The sequence below is a fragment of the Oncorhynchus kisutch genome, linkage group LG5, assembly GCF_002021735.2.
Source record: "Oncorhynchus kisutch isolate 150728-3 linkage group LG5, Okis_V2, whole genome shotgun sequence".
Classification (NCBI taxonomy): domain Eukaryota; kingdom Metazoa; phylum Chordata; class Actinopteri; order Salmoniformes; family Salmonidae; genus Oncorhynchus; species Oncorhynchus kisutch.
This window is the reverse complement of record NC_034178.2, coordinates 946,861-973,908: the sequence shown is the minus strand read 5'-3', so window position 1 is coordinate 973,908 and position 27,048 is coordinate 946,861. Positions and strand designations below refer to the sequence as shown.

The window sequence follows — 27,048 nt, the reverse complement described above, 5'->3', positions numbered from 1 at the left end:
ATGAATCTCCCAACAGGCCTTGTGAGGAGGAAAATAAATAGGAAAAGGAGGTGATGGACCAGCGGAGAGTCCTGTCAGAGCTTCAGCCTCAAGTGAACAACGTGTTTCCCCAAAGACAGTGGAAAGCTCTGTTTTAACATAGCTGACCCATGCTGCAACCAGAATCTACGACATGCTGACCGTATCTGACAGATCTTTCTAAAAGTAGCAGTGACTTCTTCAGATGGTGCGAGAGTCGAGAGATGGATAGATTGGACAGCCAGGACAAATCTTGACCGCGAAGATGACAAGCTACGTCGAAGCATGACCGATCACGCTCTCCACATGTTGTGCAGGGTGAAATTAGGCACTTGATCCCGAACCAACTCTGCAATCTTTGCCTAATCTCAATCTCTGCCCAGATATGACAACATTTGTGGTTGGTTTGGAGGAAGTCTTGCACACTTGTTACACAGGGTTTGTGGGGGTAGAGGGCATTTCAAGAAAACCACAAGGAGATGACATAGTAGGAGGAAGAGGAGGAGGAGGAAGAGGAAGTGGAGGAGAAGAAAAGGAGAGAGAGAGATTCCATTACCCCCTGGTGTCCTGGAGGTCTGTGATGAGTTATTAGTCCTACGAAGAAGGGATGAGGAAGAGGAAGAGGAGGAGGATGGGGTATCTTGTCTTGAGCCATCAGTGAAGGGAAAGAGAGGGTTTGTGGCAGCAGGAGACTTCATGGTCCTGCCTATCAGTGTGATGGCCGGGCCATGGGGTTTCAAATTTCTCTGGCTGCCTTGACCTAGAAAACCACAAAAACAATTGTAGAACCTGTTACAATGTGTAGTCTCAATGTTAAAGACAATGCTGTTGTGCCATTCAAGTGTGCTGGGAGCCACGGCCCTTAGGAGTTGAATAGTGGGGTTAGTGAGGATGATTCAATCAGTGATCTCTCAAATAAATCTGCAGCATTCAATATTGTGGTTTGATTGAAGGCATCTACTGTAGTTCCTTAACATGAGCTCTTAACTCATGTTAGCCTTGTTGTTATAAGTGTTGCATGTTTTTTGTGTAATTTTAATTAATTTAGTGACATAAACAATATTTACTGTAGGATCTTTCAAGCATTTTTCATCCTAAAGCTTCCACAATCTTGAGGAATAGAGTCATAGATGCTGCTGGGGCTAAGCAGTGCAGCGTAACCATGACTGTCAGATTGTGTATGCCATGCAGATATGGATAATGCAGTAATGTGGTTGATAATGTGGTGGATGGTGCAATAACGGGCATTCAGTCCAACTCCTGATCATGAGCTGTGGACCAATGAGTGTGTATTAAAGCTGGACAATAGCACTGAAGCTGTGGACCAATGAGTGTGCATTAAAGCTGGACAACAACACTGAAGCTGTGGACCAATGAGTGTGCATTAAAGCTGGACAACAACACTGAAGCTGTGGACCAATGAGTGTGCATTAAAGCTGGACAACAACACTGAAGCTGTGGACCAATGAGTCTGCATTAAAGCTGCACAACAACACTGAAGCTGTGGACCAATGAGTGTGCATTAAAGCTGGACAACAAAACTGAAGCTGTGGACCAATGAGTGTGCATTAAAGCTGGACAACAACACTGAAGCTGTGGACCAATGAGTCTGCATTAAAGCTGCACAACAACACTGAATCGGCTAGTATTGTTAGCTCAGACTTAATTCTTCAGGAAAGAAACAGATTTGAGATGAATCTCCCAACTGGCCTTGTGAGGAGGAAAATAAATAGAAGAAAAAAAGACAGGACAAAAACAGATGTGATTTTGTGTGGAAAGGTAGCGTGTTATACAGTATGTGATGGACCAGCGGAGAGTCCTGTCAGAGCTTCAGCCTCAAGTGAACAACGTGTTTCCCCAAAGACAGTGGAAAGCTCTGTTTTAACATGGCTGACCCATGCTGCAACCAGAATCTACGACATGCTGACCGTATCTGACAGATCTTTCTAAAAGTAGCAGTGACTTCTTCAGATGGTGCGAGAGTCGAGAGATGGATAGATTGGACAGCCAGGACAAATCTTGACCGCGAAGATGACAAGCTACGTCGAAGCATGACCGATCACGCTCTCCACATGTTGTGCAGGGTGAAATTAGGCACTTGATCCCGAACCAACTCTGCAATCTTTGCCTAATCTCAATCTCTGCCCAGATATGACAACATTTGTGGTTGGTTTGGAGGAAGTCTTGCACACTTGTTACACAGGGTTTGTGGGGGTAGAGGGCATTTCAAGAAAACCACAAGGAGATGACATAGTAGGAGGAAGAGGAGGAGGAGGAAGAGGAAGTGGAGGAGAAGAAAAGGAGAGAGAGAGATTCCATTACCCCCTGGTGTCCTGGAGGTCTGTGATGAGTTATTAGTCCTACGAAGAAGGGATGAGGAAGAGGAAGAGGAGGAGGATGGGGTATCTTGTCTTGAGCCATCAGTGAAGGGAAAGAGAGGGTTTGTGGCAGCAGGAGACTTCATGGTCCTGCCTATCAGTGTGATGGCCGGGCCATGGGGTTTCAAATTTCTCTGGCTGCCTTGACCTAGAAAACCACAAAAACAATTGTAGAACCTGTTACAATGTGTAGTCTCAATGTTAAAGACAATGCTGTTGTGCCATTCAGGTGTGCTGGGAGCAACGGCCCTTAGGAGTTGAATAGTGGGGTTAGTGAGGATGATTCAATCAGTGATCTCTCAAATAAATCTGCAGCATTCAATATTGTGGTTTGATTGAAGGCATCTACTGTAGTTCCTTAACATGAGCTCTTAACTCATGTTAGCCTTGTTGTTATAAGTGTTGCATGTTTTTTGTGTAATTTTAATTAATTTAGTGACATAAACAATATTTACTGTAGGATCTTTCAAGCATTTTTCATCCTAAAGCTTCCACAATCTTGAGGAATAGAGTCATAGATGCTGCTGGGGCTAAGCAGTGCAGCGTAACCATGACTGTCAGATTGTGTATGCCATGCAGATATGGATAATGCAGTAATGTGGTTGATAATGTGGTGGATGGTGCAATAACGGGCATTCAGTCCAACTCCTGATCATGAGCTGTGGACCAATGAGTGTGTATTAAAGCTGGACAATAGCACTGAAGCTGTGGACCAATGAGTGTGCATTAAAGCTGGACAACAACACTGAAGCTGTGGACCAATGAGTGTGCATTAAAGCTGGACAACAACACTGAAGCTGTGGACCAATGAGTGTGCATTAAAGCTGGACAACAACACTGAAGCTGTGGACCAATGAGTCTGCATTAAAGCTGCACAACAACACTGAAGCTGTGGACCAATGAGTGTGCATTAAAGCTGGACAACAAAACTGAAGCTGTGGACCAATGAGTGTGCATTAAAGCTGGACAACAACACTGAAGCTGTGGACCAATGAGTGTGCATTAAAGCTGGACAACAACACTGAAGCTGTGGACCAATGAGTCTGCATTAAAGCTGCACAACAACACTGAATCGGCTAGTATTGTTAGCTCAGACTTAATTCTTCAGGAAAGAAACAGATTTGAGATGAATCTCCCAACTGGCCTTGTGAGGAGGAAAATAAATAGAAGAAAAAAAGACAGGACAAAAACAGATGTGATTTTGTGTGGAAAGGTAGCGTGTTATACAGTATGTGATGGACCAGCGGAGAGTCCTGTCAGAGCTTCAGCCTCAAGTGAACAACGTGTTTCCCCAAAGACAGTGGAAAGCTCTGTCTTAACATGGCTGACCCATGCTGCAACCAGAATCTACGACATGCTGACCGTATCTGACAGATCTTTCTAAAAGTAGCAGTGACTTCTTCAGATGATGCGAGAGTCGAGAGATGGATAGATTGGACAGCCAGGATAAATCTTGACTGCGAAGATGACAAGCTACGTCGAAGCATGACCGATCACGCTCTCTACATGTTGGACAGGGTGAAATTAGGCACTTGATGCCAAACCAACTCTGCAATCTTTGCCTAATCTCTATCTCTGCCCAGATATGACAACATGTGAGGTTGGTTTGGAGGAAGTACTGCACGCACACTGGTTACACAGGGTTTGTGGGGGTAGGGGAGATTTCAAGAAAACCAAAAGGAGATTACATAGTAGGAGCAAGAATAGGAGGAGCAGGAAGAAGAAGAGGAGGAGCAGGAAGAAGAAGAGGAGGAGCAGGAAGAGGAGGAGAGGAAGGAAGGAAGGAAGGAAGGAAGGAAGGAAGGAAGGAAGGAAGGAAGGAAGGAAGGAAGGAAGGAAGGAAGGAAGGAAGGAAGGAAGGAAGGAAGGAAGGAAGGAAGGAAGGAAGGAAGGAAGGAAGGAAGGAAGGAAGGAAGGAAGGAAGGAAGGAGGAAGGAAGGAAGGAAGGAAGGAAGGAAGGAAGGAAGGAAGGAAGGAAGGAAGGAAGGAAGGAAGGAAGGAAGGAAGGAAGGAAGGAAGGAAGGAAGGAAGGAAGGAAGGAAAAGGGGAGGGAGAGAGATTCCATTACCCCCTGTTGTTCCGGAGGTCTGTGATGAGTTATTAGACCTGTGAAGAAGGGATGAGGAGGAGGATGAGGAAGAAGAAGAGGAGGAGGAGGATGGGGTATCTTGTCTTGAGCCATCAGTGAAGGGAAAGAGAGGGTTTGTGGCAGCAGGAGACTTCATGGTCCTGGCTATCAGTGTGATGGCCGGGCCATGGGGTTTCAAATTTCTCTGGCTGCCTTGACCTAGAAAACCACAAAAACAATTGTAGAACCTGTTACAATGTGTAGTCTCAATGTTAAAGACAATGCTGTTGTGCCATTCAGGTGTGCTGGGAGCAACGGCCCTTAGGAGTTGAATAGTGGGGTTAGTGAGGATGATTCAATCAGTGATCTCTCAAATAAATCTGCAGCATTCAATATTGTGGTTTGATTGAAGGCATCTACTGTAGTTCCTTAACATGAGCTCTTAACTCATGTTAGCCTTGTTGTTATAAGTGTTGCATGTTTTTTGTGTAATTTTAATTAATTTAGTGACATAAACAATATTTACTGTAGGATCTTTCAAGCATTTTTCATCCTAAAGCTTCCACAATCTTGAGGAATAGAGTCATAGATGCTGCTGGGGCTAAGCAGTGCAGCGTAACCATGACTGTCAGATTGTGTATGCCATGCAGATATGGATAATGCAGTAATGTGGTTGATAATGTGGTGGATGGTGCAATAACGGGCATTCAGTCCAACTCCTGATCATGACCTGTGGACCAATGAGTGTGCATTAAAGCTGGACAACAACACTGAAGCTGTGGACCAATGAGTGTACATTAAAGCTGGACAACAACACTGAAGCTGTGGACCAATGAGTGTGCATTAAAGCTGGACAACAACACAGACGCTGTGGTCTGAGATGATGGTGACACAGTGGACAGCAGACAGACAGTGGAGTGTACGTAGACCAGCTGAGGCAAAACACAGTGAGGGCATTCATACGATGAGGTCATCGTTACCCAAGTTGTTGTTATTGGCTTTCTCACTGCCCAGGGCGGGGGTTAGCAGTGATGCTCCTTTCTGTGATTCGCTGAGAGCTGTGTGGGGAAAAAATTGTTTTATCTGTTTCTGGAGGGTTGGGTTACAGTGGTCTGTAGAGAAATTCAAGATAGGCAAGGAAGCTCTAACTGTTACTCGGGCAGCACTCTCAAAGACTACCCATTGAGGTAAAGGAAAGCAAAGGATTCCTGCCTCACTTCATAAAAAGTTCAAATGTCCCTAATAGCTTTAGATACCAGTACGTCTTTCTGTTTCAGTAAACATCTAGGCGTTTTCTCCAAAGAGAGTTAGGCATTTTAGATAACTTTTTTGAGGGGTACCAGAGTATACTCTGATGCCCTTAACATGACATTACAGACTATTTAAAAGAAGAAGAAGGTAAAAGAGAGTTGAAAGGTGGAAATTACCAGAGGAAGGGTTATGTGTCTTCACTGTGGTGCTAGTAGGTCCCCTGGGTTGGGTCTTTCCCTGTTGCTTTTCACCGGGTGGAGAGGGGTTGTTAAGGACAGGGGTGGCAGAGGAGGTACTGGGGGTTTTGGTGGGCAGGAGTTGGGGGGGGGCAGGAGGGAGGTCCACGAGATGAGAGGAAGCATTTCTAATACTGTTTCCTCCGTCTGGGTGAGAGAGAAGAGGGAGGTCAACTTTGATTATGGGGACTGGAATCTATGGAGTCACATAAGGACATACCTTATGGAACATTTTGATGCCCAATTGTTGAGGTCAATATCAACAGTTCATAGACATGCATTCAAATCCATCTCTTTGGCTCTGAGATGAATGTCTCTGAATGCCTTCATTGACTGTATAAGATTGTAGTTATTTATCTTTTTTAAATAGTGGATTCAGGTTGATTTAACTTTGTCACATAATGTAGTTGTACCTCATTGAAATACACACAAAGTCTTTATATTTAGAGGGACAGAAGGGACAGAAGTATTTAGAGGGACAGAAAGTATTTAGAGGGACAGAAGGGGTACAGAGCAACTTTGTGCTGCCTTTCCCTAATGGGAAATTGAAGCACGTTTTTTGCATGCAGTGTTGTCATGCAGACTGTTGAAACCCAGCATTGCCACTGGCTTTAAATGCAACAACTCTGTAAACCAATGAGATGACAGGGATGAAACATGGAGAGAGATGATTGAGATGGCTGAGAAAGACGTCATGGTGTGTGGACACAAACATATGAAATGATGGATTTTGATGGACACTGCTGTAGAGAGAGAGAGTCACAGAGGTTGTGGGAATAGACATGGGAAGAACAAACAGCAGAACAATTGAAAAAGGATGGATGAATAGATCAATGGATGAGCTATGGGTGAAAGAAAGAAAGAGTGGAAGAGAGAGAGGGGTAAATGTAAAGTGCAGAGTTGGACTGATACAGTATGGAGGGAAACTGAGCAAAACAAGCAGCCAATCCTCTCACAGCGCCTGAGGTCTAAGCAAAACAAAATCACCGTCATGCGTGCCCTTCGCATTTGCTCTGGCAGAAACGTATGCGCATACTTCCAACTCTGTGGCGGCACCGTCCTGTGCCACCACCATCTCCACGATCCAGGGACTTTCTACCTCTCAGTGGACTCAAGGCATGCCAGCATGCAGCCAATCACAACGAACAGCTGCGGTTCTCACCCCCCACCCCAGCCCACCCCTCCCCTCGCAGCAGCGTAGTGGACATAGCCAAGCGATGACTGACTGTGAATAAAGCTTGATATGATTCAAAATGTCAGTCTCTGTTTACCCAGTGGGAACTGTGGCCATTGAGGCTCATTGGAGCGGGGGTCAGGTCTAGCTTCCAGGTGTCTCTCTGGTGGTGCTGTAGAAAATAATATCACGTTTCATAAAGTATGAATAGGAACGAAGTGCAAAGGTAGCGAAGGTGTAGGGCAGGAAGTGTGTTTGACCACAGAAGGTCTTTAAAGACAGTGAAAATAGTAGTGTTTTTGGCAACAATAAAAAAAACTATGTGAAAAATTAAGTGCTTTAGAATGAGAGAGAGAGTAATCACCAAAAGATGTCTTGGGAGCTCCTGGGAAACCTTGGTTTTTGGTCAGAGGGAGTCTAGGCTGAGTCTTATTGTGAATAGCTGGGAGAGAAAGGGAATCAAGAGGAGATAGGTAGGATTTCAAGTAGTTGCAACATACTCCCTATGTCTAAAGTAGTGATGCTGTAAACCAACACTTTACATTACATAGGCATTATACCATATTAAAACAGTGTAAAACAGTGTAATATGCAGCTATATCCTCAGAAAACAGGTGTAACAAGGGTAAGTAGCATTTAACTGTCTGAACTTATACACCTGGAACAATATCATGACATCTACATTCCTGTACATTGGAATAAAGCTTAGGTAACGGTGTTGCCTGGACATGCATATGGACATGTAGCATTCCTCGCTGTTTCAGTTGGATGCAATATAAAAGTTCTGGTTTCAAGTGATTACACTGAAATGGCTTACCTGGACGAGGTGGGAAAAGTGCACGGGACATGGGTGGTTTCTGAGAAACAAAAACAATCTACAGTTGGTGGACGGTTTTATTGCCACCAGATCCACAGCCACAGTTCATATGTCAACGCTAATACGCTATCCGTGCTAAAGTCATGTTTTCGTTTTATGGTGAGGATAGCGTTGTGCTTTGTGCTGTCTCCCCTTGAGTGCTACATCACTGAGAGTCTCCCTTGAGACATCTAGCGTACCTAATGTGCCCTTCAACCTCCCTTAACGGCACATACATCACTCCTGACTTCTGCCTGGAAAAGCCACTTCACCAGAAAACATTTATGATCTGCTGTCTACACTTCACTTACTGGTACCTGACTTAGACTCACTCACTCACTCACTCACTCACACACACACACGAGAGATCACGGGCCATATGACAGTCACACTTGCATATAAGCTGCAAAATCAAAATAGCCACCATGAAAGAGATTGGAAAAAGGATTAGGCTGGGTTTCTGTATAGCTCTTTGTGACATCTGGTGATGTAAAAAAGGCTTTAGAAATAAATACATCTGATTGATTGATTGATTGATTGATTGTAGGCAGAAAGACTATGTCAGCGTAAGCGCGCCATGTGTTGATTTGCGATGTTCTGCCTGTCACAGCAGGGCTGTGAGGGTGACCCTCTTAAACCCACGTTAAAGAGTCTCTCAGGCCGGGTACTGGGGTCAGACAGGGGAAGCAGACAGGAGTTTATCTACTCTACTCTGGTCTTATACAGCTCAGCTATGCTCTGCTTCTCACCCTCTCTCACCACCTTTGTATATTCTCCCTCCACAATGACAGCAGGAAATAGAAATATATTTTCTTGAAGAAATAAAAATGAGTGGTAGGGTAAAGTTGTAGTGTGAGAATACGTATGCCTGTGGAAGAGATTTAATACATAGACTGAGAGTCCCGTAGGTCATAGGTTCTTATGCTGTATGGCCAACAAACACAGCACATACCATTGGCTTCACAATAGGGGTCCGGTGCTTGTAGGGTTTCTGGACGCTTTTGTCTGCAAAACATGGAGAAGAAGATGTAAACAATTGCTATTCTGAGAAGAGAGTGTCGGTAGGTCATCTTTTGAAAGTCTGGCAAGTAGGAACATAGCACAAAATGGCTCACATGATATGGATGTTTTATTTTTTGTTCTTAAGACACAAAGATTTCTTACAGACTTCTTCGAAAATAAAAGAGGAGGTACTGCCTGAACTCTCTGATTTTCATTTTCTTAAGTATGATATACATACCGCCCATGCAGGGTTGGGAAGTAACTGTCAATGTAATCAGTTACATTTCCAGCTGAAATATTGTAATCAGATTACAGATACGTTTTAAAAAGTAGATGACTACCTCTTGGATTATTTTTACTTTCGGAAAGGATGTTTGCTCAAAAAATAAATACTTTATGACACCTTTCTGTTTTCTCAATGGCATTCAATTCAGCATTGAAAAGAAGCCGGTAAGTTTACGTTTGTTCCACTTGAGCAAGTCTGACCACAAGTCAGAGACCACTTTGATGACACAACAAATGTGTTTGATGGATCCTTTTTGTCTTCTTCTAATGCCTCTTAAGGGGAAAGTAATCCAAAAGTAACTGAAAGTAATCAGATTACGTTACTGAGTGTGGGTAATTCAAAAGTTACATTACTGATTACAATTTTGGACAGGTAACTAGTAACTATTACATGTAGAACGTAACCTACCCAACCCTGCGCCCATGTTGGTTTTGTGAATGACAGGCTTGCTCCAGATTCCGCTGCGTTCATCTTTGTTGGAGCGGACCCCAAACTCATATGGGGTGTCGGGCTTCAGGTTGTCAACCACAGTGTCGCTGGTGGGGCAGGTCTGGTAGATCCACTTCCTGTTCCTCTCCCTGTAGCGGACGGTGTAGTGTCTGCATGGGAGGGACAAACAAGGCACAGTAAACAACATGCTGATTCTTGTACAGTAGCTTTTCATCTTTATGGCAAACTCTAACCTTTGGAAAATTCTACCTTCTTTTCTCATCGACCAACAAAGCACAGCAGGCGTGCTCCACATCATACAGTATGGGTGGCTATTCCAGCTCTACGGCTGTGGTCTGATGAACCATAGTGACTAATATGTTAAACAAGCTTCCTCCTTTAGCTATTGTTAATTCTGGCTCCGATATCTCAGGTCATCTCGTCAGTGTCAACCGATCCCTTTTCATGCCCTCAGGGATTGTCTTTCTGGGTAGCGCTGCCGGCAGTAGCCAAGCAGTAAACAGAAGGAACTGATATTAGCTTTTAATAAGCCACCAGATAGAAGGGGGAACTCTCAGCTGTAACTTAGGTCGAGATTTCCAACGACTCCTCCAACTTACGGAGTGGGGGAAATTCTAGAATGTATTTAAGGTGGAGCATAAATCGAGTGATGGAAAAGTGTGTTTGTGTCCCAGCAGTACAGTCCATGTATTCTCAGTCAACTCCTGCACACACCTGTGTTGGAAAAGACCTCAGTCCATTCCCATGCTCCATTTTCCATAGAAAATAAATGGCACACTTCCTCAACGTTTCTCTACAGAACTGTTATGCGTCATAAATCCTCCAAGGTTCGACGGCACAGTACATTGAATGCACGGTATGAGTTTAAATCTAGTCAAGACTCCATACAGTATGTAATCTTTATATATAGCTAGCAATAACAGCCTGGCATTCAGATCTCAGTGTGTGCACCTGATTTCAACTAGATCCTTCTCTTTTGTGAAAAGCAGATAGTCTGAATGCCTTAACAGTGTGTAACTGCATTCACCTGTCATCCATTTTGAGCTGAGTGAGGCTGTTTCTGTGGAAGCTTTGGCCTGAAAAATGCAACATGGAACTGGAACCAGATGCCTGGCTGGCGGTGCAGTAGGGTATAACTCACCCGTCTTCCAAACAGTCGTTCATGATGTTGCCTGCTTCGTAGGGCGTCTTCAGGAAGGTTCCCCAGGACAGCAGCACAGAGGTTGGGGTGACAGAGCCAATAACCAGGTGGAGTGGCTTCTCCAGGTTGACCTTTCCTGTGAGGACAAAGGTCAAGGGTCATACACTATATTTGCAACAGATTTGATGACCTGATTTAACCTTTTAGATGCGTTGACAGACTGCCGCAGGTACCTGTGCATTGTTTCTTTACGTCGTTGCTCGGGATTGGCTGGACAGCAACAAGATACTTGGGTTCAGCGTCTGAAAGGTTAAAAAATTTAACGTTGTCACATTGATTTCTCTGTCATGGAAAAAGGAATATACCAGAAGGGGGGAAATATTGTCCTGGGCAGTGAAAGAAGGGTTTGGGAAGAAAGAGTCCTGCTGACGCCTGGTGAGACACTACCCAGCCAGGTCTCTGGTGTTAAGGAGATGGGCTGAAACTATTCAAATCCGCTGTAAACAGAAACAGAGCAGATACACAGATGAAAGAGCTTGACTTTAAGCACAACAGATGAAAACAAACAGTCGTTCGGATGGTAAATTGAAATGCAGTTGAGTTGCTTGAACTCCTCGGAACAATGGAACATTGTCCAACCTGCAAGGACTTTAATACATACAGTAAATTCTCTAAGGGGTTTATATTATCCACCCACAATCTAACAGTTGTCTATTGTTATAATACTTGCCCAAATGCAAACAGTGTCTGAGGCTAGCTAGGAGGGGTGAAATATGGGTATGGATCTGGAACACAGTTAAGACACATCTGGCCGCTTGGATTCAATGTGCTATAAAAACAGGGATCCAAAAATATTGTGTTTCTATTGCATGAGAATGGCGAGCTCATTAATGAATAACTATACAGAACAAAATAGACAGGATGTGAAGGGTGGAGCACTAAGGGCCTGACTAGGTCCTGGTGTTCAATGGATTAACATAAAGCCAGAGCACCTGAGCTGGCATGCCAGGAGCAGGAGCAGGCTGGCATGGATCGAAGCTGGCACAATGTTATGGGTGGGGCATTGGACAAATGATAGTCACTTGGTTGCTTAAACTAAAGCAAACTGTTGGATGTGGGGAAACACTTTAAATAAGTTAAGAGTCAGCACAGAAGAGGATCCCAGAGAGTCACAGTAACACAACCATATCCTATTGGACTACTATGTGTGTCATCATTGCTGAGAAGGTTCTGTCTGCCCTCTGCTCTCTCGTTGGATCCCTCTGGGCTCTCTCAGGTGTTCTGGAGGGGCACCTGAGACCAATTTAACTCAGCTCTTTGTCGTCGTTGGTTTTGTACGTGGAAGGTCACAGTTTGTACCAGTGAGAAATGATGTTGGATCACTTCTGTTGTCTCTCACACAGGTGAAAGGGCTCAAGGAAAAGTGACTAAAAAGCTGTTCCGCATTGAACAAACAGCGCTCCTTTCACTGATTGGGGAGCCAGCCAAGGGAGTTGTTCCATTCTCTTTAGTCTCTGGTTCCTTTCTACTCTAACACTTCATAGCCAGTGGCCATTGAGACCTTTTCATACGACAAGAGGAAACCTGTTCCTGACCTGCTCTCATTTCGTGTCTATCATAAATCCAAACAGATCAACACAAAACAGCAATAAAGGAACCGTATTTGTTTGATTTAATTATGAAAACACTCCGATGTTTACTTTAACTCAAGTGATTTTAGTGAGTGGGAGTATCAAGAAAAATAAGCAACAGCGTATCATTCAAATTCTAACATAAGCATGTGGTTTCACGCTCAATAGATGGTCTACACAAGCTGTAAGGTAATCTTCCACTGGCCCTGTGCTGCCCTGCTAAGGTGCCGTAGTGGGCTGGGATGCTGGGATGTATCTCATGAGAGGCTGTGGTTGATGATGAATGGAACCCATTGAGCTGCAGGAAAGGGTTTTAAAGAGGAAAGTCAACACTGTGGCATGCTTAGTGTAACTCCTGCCATTTTCACCCTGTTTGGAGAATCTCTGTGCTCTACAAAGACAGGTTGCTAGGTTTCTCAGAGGAACGGTTTCTCCCCACACTGACGTATGTTGGAGTCACAATATACACTGTTATGTTATGACCATCTGATGAATCCCTGAAAGTCAATAGGTTAAGGTGTGCGTGTGTGTGCGTGGTCTTACCATAGACTGGTCTTACCTATCTCAGTCTCGTAGGGCTCTCCATTCTCAGGCAGCTGGATGAACTGTTTAGAGAACATGCTGCTGCCGTAGCCCAGGATGTAGCCCTCCAGCTTGGTGTCAGGGTTGGGACGGACAAACTTCATCACGATGGTGTCGCCCGTAGCGTTGATGCGAACCTTCATGTTCTGTCTTCTCACTGTTAAAGGCCAACAAGTAGAATAATACAGTTGAATTGCATTGTGGATATGATTAGTTGAACTCTGGTGCATAGTACTTAAAGATGCTAGTGCATTCCATCACAGCTAACCTTCAGAACCTCACATGAACATGAGCAGATGGCAAATTCTGTGCAGAGCATTTGTGAATTGCATCTATAAGTGCTGCATTTAGAAAAACTTCTGGACACAGATTAATTTAGGGGTAATTGCAAGAAAAACAGCTGCCTCTCCCCAGGTACCCAAGGGATTAATCAAACAGGATTGTGTTTGTGGTTTTCAGGAAACAGACTGCAGTACTCTTCAACTGCAGCCAATATTACCCTGAACGCATACAGGAGATGGGATACTTGATTCCCTTCATCAGTCATAACATTGGACTATTAGGATAAACTAAAAGGACTTTAAACCCACTGATATCGTCAGGCTTGAGGGAGTGCGTAAGCACAGGAGATGTCAAATTAGAAGGTGAAATGCAATGGAGGATGTAACTCTTGAAGGTTGAGCTCCAAAGAGTTCAGAAAAGTCATTATTAAAGAACAGAGGCTAAATAGCTGTCTGGGAAATGTCCTAAACATGAGTAATGGAGCTCATTTGAACCTGGTAATACGGCTCTTTAGCTTTGGAAAAGGCTTCCCCTTGTCCACCAGGTTCCCATTTCCCACCATGCAGGAACTGGACTGATTCAGCTGCTTGGTTAAAGAGGCTGTTAAATGCTAATGAAAAGCAGGCTTAAAATGCCACATAAAGGGGATCAAGATGGTGTTCGGAAAAGGATGTTGTGGCAGTTTTTTGTCGTTACACACATCAGTCAACAGCCCGCCCTTTTAATGCCCATGCAGGCAAGAGGCAAGGCGAGCGTTCTGGCCCCCCCCACTAACCCCAATCATCACTCAGAGCATTAATTAGGTTTTAGCGATAGCCTAATCACTCCCATTCACAGAGCAAACTTGGGACGAACCTTGGATATAATATTGGTGCCTTCATTATCGATGACCCACGAACCTCTTCAATCAAATCAAACTTTATTTGTCACATGCGCCGAATAGAACAAGTGTAGACTTTACCGTAAAATGCTTACTTACAAGCCCTTAACCAACAGTGTAGACTTTACCGTAAAATGCTTACTTAACTTCTTATGGCTGGGGCAGTATTGAGTAGCTTGGATGAATAAGGTGCCCAGAGTAAACTGCCTGTTACTCAGTCCCAGTTGCCAATATATGCATATTATTAGTATATTTTGATGGAACCACTCTGAAGTTTCTACAACTGTTTGAATGATGTCTGTGAGTATAACACAACTCATATGGCAGGCAAAAACCTGAGAAAACATCCAACCAGGAAGTGGGAAATCTGAGGTTGGTCGTCTTTCAACTCATTCCCTATTGAAGAAACAGTAGGATATTGGTCATGTTGCACTTCCTAAGGCTTCCACTAGATGTCAACAGTCTTTAGAACCTTGTTTGATGCTTGTACTGTAAAGTGGGGGCGAATGAGAGGGGAATGAGTCAGTGGTCTGCCAAAATTGCTTGAGCTCGTGACGCTCATTCACGTGAGAGCGATCTCTGTTCCATCGCAATTCTACAGACAAAGGGATTGGAACATTATTGAAGATTTATGTTAAAAACATCCTAAAGATTGATTCTATATATCGTTTGACATGTTTCTACGGACTGTAGAAACGTTTTGACATTTCGTCTGCTCGCGCGTCATGAATTTGGATTACTGGGCTGAACGCGCTAACAACAAGGAGGAATTTGGACATAAATGATGGACATTATCAAAAACAAACATTTATTGGTGAACTGGGATTCCTGGGAGTGCATTCTGATGAAGATCAAAGGTAAGTGAATATTTATAATGTTATTTCTGACTTCCATTGACTGCACAATATGGCGGATATCTTTTTGGCTTGTTTGGTCTCTGAGTGCCGTACTCAGATTATTGCATGGTTTGCTTTTTCCGTAAAGCTTTTTTGAAATCTGACACAGCGGTTGTTTTAAGGAGAAGTGCATCTATAACACTTGTATTTTCATCAACATTTATGATGAGTATTTCTGTAAATTGATGTGACTCTCTGCAAAATCACTGGATGTTTTTGGAACTACTGAACATAACGCGCCAATGTATACTGAGATTTTTTGATATAAATATGAACTTTATCGAACAAAACATACATGTATTGTGTAAGATGAAGTCCTATGAGTGTCATCTGATGAAGATCAAAGGTTAGTGATTAATTCTATCTCTTTTTCTGTTTTTTTCTGTGACTTGGCTCTGACCTAACATAATCGTTTGTGGTGCTTTCGACCATAAAGCCTATTTGAAATCGGACACTGTGGTGAGATTAACAAGAAGTGTATCTTTAAAATGGTGTGAAATACTTGTATGTCTGAGGAATTTTAATTATGAGATTTCTGTTGTTTTGAATTTTGCGCCCTGCACTTTCACTGGCTGTTGTCATATCGATCCCGTTAGCAGGATCTCAGCCCTAAGAAGTTTTAACCAACAATGCAGTTCAAGAAGAAGAAAATATTTACAGGGATAGACTAAAATAAAAAGTAATAATAAAAAGTAACACAATAAGAATAACAAGAATGAGGCTATATACAGGTGGCACTGGTACCAAGTCAGTGTGCATGGTAGTTGAGGTAATCTGTACATGTAGGTGGGGGCGAAGTGACTATGCACTGGTAACAAACAAACAGCGAGTAGCAGCAGTGTACAAAAAAAGGGGGGGGGGGGTAAATGTAAATTGTTCTGTGGTGATTTTATGAGTTGTTCAGCAGTCTTATGGCTTGGGGGTAGAAGCTGTTGAGGAGCCTTTTGGTCCTAGACTTGGCACTCCGGGACAGCTTGATGTGCAGTAGCAGAGAAAACAGTCTATAACTTGGGTGATTGGAGTCTCCGACAATTTTATGGGCTTTCCTCTGACACCGCCTATTATATAGGTCCTGGATGGCAGGAAGCTTGGCCCCAGTGATGTACTGGGCCGTTCGCACTACCCTCTGTAGCGCCTTGCCGTCAGATGCCGAGCAGTTGCCAAACCAGGTGGTGGTGCAACCGGTCAGGATGCTCTTGATGGTGCAGCTGTAGAACCACATGAGGAAGTGTAAAACAAACAAACAACCATATTTGTGTGGTGGTTTTGCGGAAGTTGCCAGGAACTTTTGGTTTGGAAGAATTTAAAAGCCCACTTTGCTGAATCAGAACAACATTGTGCAACTTTTTACACAGTGTGGGTGAATTAACTGTTTACATGGATACTTGTGTCCATTTCTCTTCTCCACTTAACCCCAAAGAGTCATCTTGAATTCATTTCTCTTCTCCGCTTAACCCCAAAGAGTCATCTTGAATTCATTTCTCTTCTCCGCTTAACTCCAAAGAGTAATCTTGAATTCATTTCTCTTCTCCGCTTAACCCCAAAGAGTAATCTTGAATTAATTTCTCTTCTCCGCTTAACCCCAAAGAGTAATCATGAATTGTTTGGAATATAATTGGAGGGGGGAAAGGATGTTTTGCTTGTCATGTTTCTGCTTTCGAAGATCATATTTCTGGTGGCGCCTTTGATTCTAACTGTCATTAATAAAGGTACCTCCCCCGGCAATATGACATAACCTCTGCTGACCTCAAGACTCCTGTCATGTTATTGCTGACTCCCTTTAATTTAACAAGAAAAATGTTTTCAGTCTCTGGCTTTATAGCTGCAAATCCATAAGGTTTTATTCAAGAGACCCTAGACTTACAAGGACTGTAATGTGTTTTCCTGTGTTTATAGAGGACCAGATGACCACTTCACCCCTTGTGGAGACATACAGATGAAGAATGATTCTAGCTACAGGGGGAGAATGTGGAAGACATTATTATGTTACATAATACCAATAAATGTATACTAAAGCTTGTGTAAAGGCTTACTAAATGCAGGTTGACGTGTATTGTCATCCATCTTTCGCTGGAGGCAGAACTGAGAGATTTCCGCCACACCCTTAGAAAAAAGGGTTCCAAAAGGATTATTTGGCTGTCCCCATAGGAGATCCCTTTTTGGTTCTATGTAGCTCTTTTGGGTTCCATGTAGACCTCTCTGTGGAAATGGTTCTACATGGAACTCCGAAAGGTTCTACCTGGAACCAAAAGGGTTCTACATGGAACAAACAATGGTTCTTCCAAGGGTTCTCCTATGGTGACAGTCGAAGAACCCTTTTGGGTTAGCACCTTTTTTTCCTAAGAGTGCAGCTGCAAAGTCATAATTTGGCTATATTGTAAAAATGAATGGGGGGAAATGTGATTATTTTTAGGGGCCTTAGTTTAAGGTTAGGGTTAGGCGTAAGGGTACCGTACTAAACCACAAATTACCTCTATGTCCCGCAGCATAATCTCAAAACTTTTACTTGAGCAACCACTGTAGCAGTGTGGTTAAGGTTAGGGTTCATGTTCATGTTAGGGTAAGGTTTCAAATCATACACTCTTAGCACCTTAGCTACAGTCTTAGCACCTTTTTTCTATCTAGAACCTTTAAGGGTTTTTCGGCTGTACCCACAGGAGAACCCTTTGAATAACCCTGTTTGCTTCCAGTTAGAACCCTTTTGGGTTATATGTAGAACCCTTTCTACAGAGGGTTCTACATTCCCAAAAGGGATATATCTGGAACCAAAAAGGGTTCTCCTTTTTTCTAAGAGTGTGAGTGTAGTGACCACACTGCAGAGCTGCCTCCATTACATGAGTCATACCAATAAATCCCAACCTGCATAAAAAAATAGCCCCTTCATGCTGGAAAGCTTGTTAGCTATGTTGTGTTCGGTTGTCAATAAAGTTATCCTGCTCTTGAGTAATGTTTAAACTTTTATGTTTTTAATGTCACGTGCACAAGAACAGTGAAATGCCTTGCTTGCAAACAAAAATGCAGTAATCAATAACAATGTAATACTAGAAAAGGCACACAATAAATATGAAGAACACAATAAGTAAGTAAGCATACTTACATACAGGGTCAGTTCCAGTACCGTACTGTATTTACAATGTGCAGGGATACTGGTGTGATGGAGGTAGATATGTACAGGGGTATGGTGACTAAGCATTAGGATATATAATAAACAGAGTAGCAACAGCTTGTGCGTGTAGAGTGCATATTATACGTGAGTGAGCAGATGATGGAGTGAATGGGTGTGTGAGTATGCATAGAGATAAAAGGTCAGTAAAGATACAAGGTTAACTGAGATAGTCCTTGTAGCTATTTGGTTAGCTATTTATCAGTCTTATTGCTTGGGGATAGAAGCTGTTCAAGATCCTGTTGGTGTCAGACTTAATGCACCGGTACCGCTTGCCTTGCAGAAGCAGAGAGGATGGTCTATGGCTTGGGTGGTTGGAGTCTTTAATGATTTTCCAGACCTTCCTTTCACACCGCCTGATATAGATGTCCTGTATGGCAGAGAGCTTGGTCCTAGTGAGGTACTGGGCTGCCCGCACCACCCTCTGTAGCGCTATGCGATCGAGGGCAGTGCTACTGCCTTAACAGGCAGTGATGCAGCCAGTTAAGATGTTCTCAATGTAGAGATGTAGAGATGTAGAACTTTTTGAGGATTTGAGTGCCCATGCCAAACTTTTTCAACCTCCTGAGGTGGAAGAGGTGCTGTCGCGCATTCTTCACGACTGTGCGCATGTCTTTGGCCCATTTTAAGTCTTTAATGATTTGGACACAGAGGAACTTGAAGCTCTCGACCTGCTCCACTGCAGCCCCGTCGAAGTGGATGGGGGTGTACTCGCCCCCTCCATTCCCTGTAGTCCACTATCAGCTCCTTGGTCTTGAGGGAGGGGTTGTTGCTCTGGCACCACACTGCCAGGTCACTGACCTCCTCCCTGTAGGCGGACTCATTGTCGCCGGTGATCAGGTCTACCACAGATGTCTCATCAGCAAACTTGATGATGGTGTTGGAGTTGTGTGTGGCCACGCAGTCGTGGGTGAACCGGGAGTAATGGAGGGGACTAAGCACACACCCATGTGGGGCCCTCGTGTTGAGGGTCAGCATGACGGAGGTGATGTTGCCTACCCTCACCACCTGGGGTCGGCCCGTCAGGAAGTCCAGCATCCAGTTGCAGAGGGAGAAGTTCAGACACAGCGTCCTAAGCATGGAGACGAGCTTAGAGGGGACAATGGTGTTGAACACTGAGCTGTAGTCAATGAACAGCATTCACACACAGGTATTCCTCTTGTCTAGGTGGGTGAGGGCAGTGTGGAGAGCAATTGAGATTGCGTCATCTATGGATCTGTTGGAGTGGTATGCAAATTGGAGTATGTCTAGGGTGTCTGGGATGGTGGAGTTAATGTGTGTCATAACCAGCCTCTCAAAGCACTTCAAGATTACAGAAGGGAGTTCTACAGGGTGGTAGTCATTGTGGCATGAAGCCTTAGAGTTCTTGAGAACAGGAATGCAACATCGAGATCATCCTGACCGGTTGCATCACTGCCTGGTATGGCAATTGCTCGGCCTCCGACCACAAGGCACTTCAGACGGTAGTGTGTACGGCCCAGTACATCACTGGGGCAAAGCTGCCTGCCATCCAGGACCTCTACACCAGTCGGTGTCAGAGGAAGTCCCTAAGAATTGTCAAAGACCCCAGCCACCCCAGTCATAGACTGTTCTCTCTACTACCGCATGGCAAGCGGTACCGGAGTGCCAAGTCTAGGACAAAAAGGCTTCTCAACAGTTTTTACACCCAAGCCATAAGACTCCTGAACAGGTAACCAAATGGTTACCCGGACTATTTGCATTGTGTGCCCCCCAACCCCTCTTTATGCTGCTGCTACTCTCTGTTAATCTTATATGCATAGTCACTTTAACTATACATTCATGTACATACTACCTAAATTGGCCCGACCAACCAGTGCTCCCGCACATGTCTAACCGGGCTATCTGCATTGTGTCCCACCACCCACCAACCCCCCTTTTTATGCTACTGCTACTCTCTGTTCATCATATATGCACAGTCACTTTAACGATACCCACATGTACATACTACCTCAATAAGCCTGACTAACAGGTGTCTGTATATAGCCTTGCTACTCTTTTTTTCAAATGTCTTTTTACTATTGTTTTATTTCTTTACTTACCTACACACACACACACACACATACCTTTTTTTTCTCACACCATTGGTTAAAGCCTGTTAGTAAGCATTTCACACCTGTTGTATTCTGCGCACGTGACTAATAAACTTGTGGGGATTACAGACTGGGACAAGGAGAGGTTGAAAATCACAGTGAATATGCCAGCTGTTCTGCGCATGCTCTGAGAACGCGCCCTGGAATAGCGTCGGGGCCCGCGGCCTTTCGGGTATTGATCTGATTAAAGACCTTTCTTACTTCGGCCTCAGAGAGCGAGATCACCCAGTCCTCTGAGACGGTGATGGCCCTCACACCCGGCACGATGTTGTTGTTGTCCAAGTGTGCATAAAATGCATTGAGTTCGTATGATAGAGAGGCATCGTTGATATTAAGAATTCCCAGTAACAAAGTTGTATAGAAACAAAATAGATTTTTAAGCATTAGCAACAGGCATGTTTGATTTGGCTGTGAATCATCAGGAGACAGATTGTGTGCGATCATCAGTGTCCGTCTTCAGTCTCTTAAGCTATCTTTGGGTTGTTTGTTCTACAGATTGGCATTGGCATCCTGTTGCCTTCTCAAATGGTGGGAAAGCATGGAAGTTTGACACTTAAGACATGTGTAATCATGCATGGTGGTTTCTTGGCACGGATGTGGTGTTCCATAGTTGAAGGCATTCCATCTGCAGCTGATTGACCCAAGAGCAGAACTCGGTGTGAGGCTGATCACAAGTGAAAACAGTTGGTTTGGTTACATGACCCTTAAAGTGAATAACAGCCAGCCTTCAGGGTATTGCGCTGAGGGAAAAAGCTAGCTAGCATCTAATCCTTTGGCAGACTTTGAGATATGTTAGTCAGAAACAACTTCTCTTCCAGCAATATCCCAAATCGTTGTGTTTGTTTGTTTTGTATATTGAATAAGGAACTAACAAACTTCACTCAAACCAAACCTTGAAACACTTACAGTACATTCTGTTGTGGAACATGGTCCTTTCATTTCTCCCAAATTGAACATACCTGTACCTTCTTAATTAAAATGACACATCTGTAACAAAAGTCCCCTAAATCTCCAGACACTACTTTTCTAAATCGACTCTCCAGGAGCATTTTACCTCATGGCTATATGGAACATAAACCATCCCTCATAGGAAGTTCATATAGCATATATAGTCCAGTCACATTTAGATGGACTTGATCTCAACGCTCTACAGCTGTTGATTCACTCCATAACTGCAGGGGCGTTCACTGGCAGCACATACTGTATAAGCACATGCATGGACACATGTTGAAAAACACACACGTTCACTCCTACTGTATTCTCTTTGACTGTGTCCATCTGGCATGAGTCCAACTTCACCCTTTCATTCGTAGAGCTTCCCATCCCACCCCATCATGCCACAGTAGTGGGGCACAACAGCCCCCGCCTCTCTCCCCTCATCCTCACCAAAGAGATGGTAGTTAAACAGCGTGAAGGTAGGGTATATTTGCACCAAGCACTATAGCACAACTGATGAGTGGCTTGGTGTGAGACTGAGTCGTCACTCTTTCATCTCCTCTAATGAAGTTTGACCGTGAGTGAAGCGCTGGGGGCACAACCACGTCTCCAGCTGCCTGCACAACCACAGCTTCAACATACTCCGAGCTCAGATACTCAGGTACACACATGTTACCCGTTTACAATGTACCCCCACCACCCCCGCATGTACTCCAGAATATACATGTAACACCTCAACAATGTGCAGAAAGGAGACACCGCCGCACGGAAAGCAAAACGGACACTTGAATCTCCTACAACATGTATTGTTTAACAAGAAGCTTCTCTGCCTGACATTGTGGAGTGTGCAGAGGGGATATGTTGGCCCAATCACAAACCCAAACCCCTCCCAGCTGTGTTAGAGTATCATTGATAGACACCGCAATCACAAGGCTACATCCTCTGGGAAGTCCACTGGACAGCAGCAAAATGATCATTAGGATAAGATTTCTAGTCAACAAACAGAGTGGCGCTCACACAGATTCACTTTATTTTAATCATGGGAACCTGTCCAAGAAACACCCCAAGACAACCAACAGGCAGAGATATATACACACACACATATACACACACACACACACACACACACACACACACACACACACACACACACACACACACACACACACACACACACACACACACACACACACACACAGAGCGATGTCCTACTATACTTGTGAGGACTTTTTTGGCATCAACAATTCATTCCCATTAAAATTCCTATTTTACCTAACCCTAAACCAAACCATTACCCTAACCTTAAACCCTAAACCTAACCCTAATTCTAACCATAAAACTAACCCCTAATCCTAAAATAGCCTTTTTACAAGTGAGAACAGGCTAAATGTCCTCACTTCTATGAATTTCTGTTGTTTTACTTTTCACATACACACTGCCGCTAAAAAAGATGTTTGATATTGGCGAGTGTTTGCTTGTGAGCTAATACAGTGTATCGATCATCCATTGTTTTTAGCCCGACATTTCCCTTTTCATTTCTAGGAGAGTAAATTCATCATATTGCATAACTACTGCATGTTTAATGGGACAATCAGTACACTGCTGAACGTCCTGTAGCTCAAACAGTTCATCATCATCTGAACATGATCTCTAACAAAAGGCAATCCAAGCTTCATTCAGACATTACAATTCTACAGTGAGACCAAAAAGCATCAGAACAAAATTCAATCTACGTACCGGTAACAACCAAACTTCTGCTTTTCATTCCGTTTTTGTGTCAAACTCATTCTATTCTTGCACAGTCACAGCTACAGGTTGCAAGACAGATATACAATGGTTTTGCACCTGAATCTAAATGCTTTGCATTTATGGTCAGTAAATGGCTTGGATGAAAGCGTCTGCCATTCACACTGTGGTTTCGCTGCAGTCAAGTCTGCACAACTCTACACATTATGCAATGTCCTAAACATTTTGGTCAATACTTTTGCGATAATTTCATGGGACTTTACCAACTTGACCATGAAACCTCTACTCATGTACACATTGCAATTTGGTTTTGGCAAGCTATTTCTTTCTATACAACGTGAATGGCATTAGGAGAACACATGCAAAGTAAGCAAAACATTTGCATTGTGCACAATGCACAATGATAAGCATCAACAACACCAAAACACTTTCCATCACACATGCATTGGCAAAAACATAATATGCATGCGCAAAACTATACATAAAACATGTAACACAAAACCACACTATCCAGAAACACAAAACACCTGACTTTACAGAACGGCCAATCTGTGCACTTGCCTCTAATCCTCTGTGCAGGGATGCAATTGAGGAGAATGGATCCGGAGATGAGCAGGAGAGATACTCTGAGGAGCATGGTGCCTGCAATAGAGCTCTCTGGACAGGGATGCTGGACAACTTCACTAAGGTAGCAGCTCTATTTAGGACTTGTGCAGCGCTCTGTGGAAACACTGTGGAGTGGAGAGGACCACCGGACCACGAAGCATCTATACTAGCAGCATAGGAGAGGGGTGGGGGTGGGAGGGGACTGGTGATGTCACAACCCAACCCCACACACACTATTCCTAGGTGGGTGGCTAAATGTGTGGAATCTCGCTGAAATGTTTCCCTCTATTTTTTTCCCTCCCTCTGTTTTTGTATCGCCCACCCGGTTTTCCCCTCCCCTTCCTCCTCCTCCAGCCCTCCTCGTCTAATGTGTTATTTTGTATTTATATTTATTATTTATTTATTTATTTATCCTTTGTTCAACTCAAGTGCTATTGCAATGTAGATTCCAGGAGGCGCCACTGTGGTGGGCAAAACAGGGTGGTGGCACAGGAGGAGCACCCTCGCTCCATCCTAACCTATGGCCTTGGGGGTAAAGTTAAACTCATGCAGTGTAGTTTGTATGGCACACTACCATCCCCACCTCTGCCCAACATGTGCACACTGGGCAGACTATCCAGTACCATGTTTTTAAGCCCTTTGCTTTTGGAACACACTACACAACATCACAGTACATTCTCTCTGAGCACAAATGACACGGGTGGAGCAGCGCCAAAGGGTATCCAAATCCAACCTCCACTGGAGCTCTTTGGGAGGCAGTGACCATGCTCTCCCGCCAAGAAGTCCAGCCCCTGACATAGAGGAGGTATGAGGGGCGGTAGTACAGAGGAGAGAAGGAGGAGGGGATGGAGGGAACAAGAGGGGTATCCACACACTTCCTTCAAGCTGATTATGTTAGGAGCCCCATCCAACCAACACGTGCCATCACATGCGACAGGATAACGACTGGTGGAGACAGTTGTTCCAGACAGAGCGCCTGCCTCTGCTCCATCCCACAGGAACTGAATAGAGGCGTATTCATGATTCATGCTGCCGTCCACTAAATCACCAAATCCAGATTTTACACAATGGACAAATTAACTGGTGACTGACTGACCGCCAGAAGTATAAATAACAGAAACCAAAGCACACATATTCTGACTTTAAAATAAAGAAAGGCTGTTAAGGGAAAAATGTAATGTTGAAACTTGGAAAGACATTAACCCCTCGTACTCATTGGACCATTCCTGCCAGAGACACAGTGACCAACAAGCATTGACACGCAGGTAACCAAAGTCAACACCCAAGCTGAGGGGCAGACAGGGACCTAAAAGCAGCCCTGGCATTTCTAATACACCGGCTCACTTTCTTCCTTGTGGCCCCCACACCAGACCATTTCTTCCTTGAGGCCAAAATTATTAGCCAGATAGTGATCATTTTGTGTAAAAAAGGTTTGGCAGGCCCACTAGGCTAAATGGACAGGCCCATCTGCCATTTGGCCGAGATGCCAGATGTCCAGTCCGCCGCTGCCCAAGTCCTGTACAGTTGTGAAACTTCAGGCTCCTTTTTCTCCTCTTGACTGCGAACAATAATGTTGTTATTGCCTGACCGGAGTTTGTCCCCAATAAAAAGTTTTACCTCAGAGCACGTCTCTCACATTGTTCTGCCAATTTGGATAATGTCTCAGTTGTTGAGTGACCCATTAATGTTTAACTCTGACAGTAAGGTACAGATCGTTCTTGGGTTTGTGCACTTCCTATAGGGGTAGATCACAGTCTCTATGAACATTTCACTGCTAACGATGGTCATTAGTTGATGTGACTTATTGTTTTGTACATTGAGTTCTGAATATCAAGCATCACTTGAAATTTGTGAGAAAAACAGGTGTTTATTGGCTTCAGATAATAAACAACGGATTGTTTTGTTGTTGTTGTTTTGCTTAATTGATCTCATTTAGACTATTGAACAAAGTGTTTAAGCCCAAAGCTTGATTCTTTGTAAATCATCATTAAAACAGTATGTCTGTGTACGTACAGTGGGGAGAACAAGTATTTGATACACTGCTGATTTAGCTGGTTTTCCTACTTACAAAGCATGTAGAGGTTTGTAATTTTTATCATAGGTACACTTCAACTGTGCGAGATGGAATCTAAAACAAAAAACCAGAAAATCACATTGTATGATTTTTAAGTAATTATTTTGCATTTTATTGCATGACACCTATTTGATACATCAGAAAAGCAGAACTTAATATTTGGTACAGAAACCTTTGTTTGCAATTACAGAGATCATACGTTTCCTGTAGTTCTTGACCAGGTTTGCACACACTGCAGCAGAGATTTTGGCCCACTCCTCCATACAGACCTTCTCCAGATCCTTCAGGTTTCGGGGCTGTCGCTGGGCAATACGGACTTTCAGCTCCCTCCAAAGATTTTCTATTGGGTTCAGGACTGGAGACTGGCTAGGCCACTCCAGGACCTTGAGATGCTTCTTACGGAGCCACTCCTTAGTTGGCCTGGCTGTGTGTTTTGGGTCGTTGTCATGCTGGAAGACCCAGCCACGAGCCATCTTCAATGCTCTTACTGAGGGAAGGAGGTTGTTGGCCAAGATCTCGCGATACATGGCCCCATCCATCTTCCCCTCAATACAGTGCAGTCGTCCTGTCCCCTTTGCAGAAAAGAATCCCCAAAGACTGATGTTTCTACCTCCATGCTTCACGGTTAGGATGGTGTTCTTGGGGTTGTACTCATCCTTCTTCTTCCTCCAAACACGGCGAGTGGAGTTTAGACCAAAAAGCTATATTTTTGTCTCATTAGACCACATGACCTTCTCCCATTCCTCCTCTGGATCATCCAGATGGTCGTTGGCAAACTTCAGACGGGCCTGAACATGCGCTGGCTTGAGCAGGGGGATCTTGCGTGCACTGCAGGATTTTAGTCCATGACGGCGTAGTGTGTTATTAATGGTTTTCTTTGAGACTGTGGTCCCAGCTCTCTTCAGGTCATTGATCAGGTCCTGCCGTGTAGTTCTGGGCTGATCCCTCACCTTCCTCATGATCATTGATGCCCCACGAGGTGAGATCTTGCATGGAGCCCCAGGCCGAGGGTGATTGACCGTCATCTTGAACTTCTTCCATTTTCTAATAATTGCGCCAACAGTTGTTGCCTTCTCACCAAGCTGCTTGCCTATTGTCCCTTAGCCCATCCCAGCCTTGTGCAGGTCTACAATTTTAACCCTGATGTCCTTACACATCTCTCTGGTCTTGGTCATTGTGGAGAGGTTGGAGTCTGTTTGATTGAGTGTAATGAGGTAATGAGTTCAAAGAGGTGCAGTTAATACAGGTAATGAGTGGAGAACATGAGGGCTTCTTAAAGAA

At 44.0% G+C, this 27,048-nt stretch overlaps 1 protein-coding gene across 11 annotated transcripts in view; it reads right to left on the bottom strand.

Annotated features, from left to right (window-relative positions):
* Positions 1-23,825, bottom strand: part of LOC109890469 (target of Nesh-SH3) — a 33,917-nt gene extending 10,092 nt beyond the window's left edge. For 2 of the 11 annotated variants that reach the window (XM_031823954.1, XM_031823955.1), the window contains exons 1-14: positions 23,649-23,825; positions 13,051-13,230; positions 11,094-11,162; positions 10,861-10,996; positions 9,678-9,868; positions 8,934-8,986; positions 7,943-7,982; positions 7,490-7,567; positions 7,223-7,297; positions 5,892-6,098; positions 5,445-5,522; positions 4,465-4,683; positions 2,341-2,544; positions 575-778 (exon numbers count right to left, since the gene is read on the bottom strand). In XM_031823954.1, the coding sequence (XP_031679814.1) occupies positions 575-778; positions 2,341-2,544; positions 4,465-4,683; positions 5,445-5,522; positions 5,892-6,098; positions 7,223-7,297; positions 7,490-7,567; positions 7,943-7,982; positions 8,934-8,986; positions 9,678-9,868; positions 10,861-10,996; positions 11,094-11,162; positions 13,051-13,230; positions 23,649-23,724 (1,810 nt within the window). In that variant the 5' untranslated portion in view covers positions 23,725-23,825. The remainder of the gene's footprint in view (positions 1-574; positions 779-2,340; positions 2,545-4,464; positions 4,684-5,444; positions 5,523-5,891; positions 6,099-7,222; positions 7,298-7,489; positions 7,568-7,942; positions 7,983-8,933; positions 8,987-9,677; positions 9,869-10,860; positions 10,997-11,093; positions 11,163-13,050; positions 13,231-23,648) is intronic. The other 9 variants (XM_031823959.1, XM_031823958.1, XM_031823957.1 and 6 more) reach the window with 9 other exon arrangements.
* Between the last annotated feature and the right edge of the window lie 3,223 nt (positions 23,826-27,048).